The sequence below is a fragment of the Atta colombica genome, unplaced genomic scaffold (genome assembly GCF_001594045.1).
Source record: "Atta colombica isolate Treedump-2 unplaced genomic scaffold, Acol1.0 scaffold2, whole genome shotgun sequence".
NCBI classification, from domain to species: Eukaryota; Metazoa; Arthropoda; class Insecta; order Hymenoptera; family Formicidae; genus Atta; species Atta colombica.
In genome coordinates, this window is record NW_017259293.1 from 510,007 (window position 1) to 511,803 (window position 1,797).

General features: G+C 34.0%; 1 protein-coding gene across 2 annotated transcripts in view; it reads right to left on the reverse strand.

The window, feature by feature from the left end:
• The window catches only part of LOC108687082 (ring canal kelch homolog), an 87,864-nt gene extending 87,131 nt beyond the window's left edge, over positions 1 to 733 (reverse strand). For both annotated transcript variants that reach the window (XM_018192686.1, XM_018192685.1), the window contains exon 1: positions 426 to 733. In XM_018192686.1, coding sequence (XP_018048175.1) covers positions 426 to 490 — 65 coding nt within the window. In that variant the 5' untranslated portion in view covers positions 491 to 733. The remainder of the gene's footprint in view (positions 1 to 425) is intronic.
• Between the last annotated feature and the right edge of the window lie 1,064 nt (positions 734 to 1,797).

Consider the following 1,797-nt stretch of genomic DNA (forward strand, 5'->3'; position numbering starts at 1 on the left):
TATTTTTAAAGCAGAGAATTTATATTTATAAAACAGAATTTGTGTAATTCTCTATGCCATTGATGACAATTTCCTAATCTGAATCTGTCGACTTTAACAATTAATCTCTCGATTCACAAAGAGCGACATTTTTTTTTGACAGATTTGTTCATTTCGTGCAAAAACACGAGTAAGTCTAATTTCATTAATTTTTGAAGTGCAAGGGGATAAACTGAATATTTAATGATAATTGTTTAGAAGAACTGCCATATTCAATTTCAATGAAATTAAGTCCATTTAACAGAACATTTCATAGAAACATTAATTATTAAATAAAAATTGAAAAATTTGATTGCCAAAAAATTATGTGATCGTCCAAAAATTTAGTTTAACGACCTATATGAGGACAATTACAAATTCATTTCAGAAAACGATAAGAGACTTACCTGCCCTTAGTGTCGGATCCGTCACTGATATTATTAGGTGGCTGATTTTGTCCTGCTGATTCCATTTCGACCGATCTCGGCCTCTGGACGCGTGACCGGTGGGACGCTCAGTAAAAATTCTGTGCAGCTATTCTGTGCAGCTAGTTATCACCGCGTTGTACGATGTTGTATGATATACTCGTAATGAATAAACGAGTCATATCATCGCACACTCATACTGGAAAGTTTAACCAAGAAAGAAGACGACACTTTTGCCGAATTGGCGATTATTTATCGCACACAACACAAGCAAGATTCGCACAACCTGTGCGATGATCTTGCTCAGGCTGCGTTCGGAAATATCACCGAAGTGACCAAAGTTGCCCCCATGGTTGCGTTCCAAAATTCAACTCTGAGCTTTCCAATTGCAATATCCCTAGATACTTTCGTGCACACGGCGATACAAGAGTTGAAGTTCCATTCCAATTGCCTATCGTCGATATATCTACATATCTATACTTAGCGAGGACTGTGTAGCATGTTTTCTAGTGACAATTACATGTTACTAATCACGACGGTTATAAATTATAAAAGATTGGAGAACGTTGAGTGGCCGACACTTTTAATTTTTTTTTATTTAATACAAATGGAGAAAGCTACATTTAATCTAACTCTATTCGAAACGGATCTCAACCGTGCACAGCGTACACATTCTATTCCAATTCAATCGTACACAATGTTACATTTTGTATATTCGTGTGTACATTACACATTCCTGTGTGTATTCCTGTGTGAATATGGTCAACGCTATTCTACAAATGCTTTACAGCAATTTTTGATTGGTCAATTTGCAAAATTCTTTTTTCTAATTGGCCAAACGCTTTAAAGCATCTGTGGTGAAACTTTGACCGCAGCCTATATTAAGCAATTGGAAAGCATTGCGCATAATGGCGAGGTAGCAGGAATCAATCACAAAATTTTTCCCAAATTAACACAGAATTCAAATAAAATGTTTGTAAAAATGTATAAATAATAATGTATAAAATAATAATGTATAAATAATAATGTAATGTATAAAAAATGTATAAAAAATGTATAGATACATAAACTTGGTAATTATTTAGAAAACCTCCCTCCCCACCTCAAATCTTACTAAAAATATACTTATTCATATGTTTTCACTCAAAACGAAAGAATCTGGCGAATGATGCGGCAGTCGGCCTCGTGAATCGAGTTATTAAGCATTAACGTTGGAGACTTTAAAAGTTAAGATATCTGTCATCTCGATTTGATACAGCTCTATGTATACGTTCTGTATATTAATTACACAAATTCATTGCTTTAAAAACACAAATGCACTGCTTCAAAAATTCACTGCTTTAAAAACACAAAT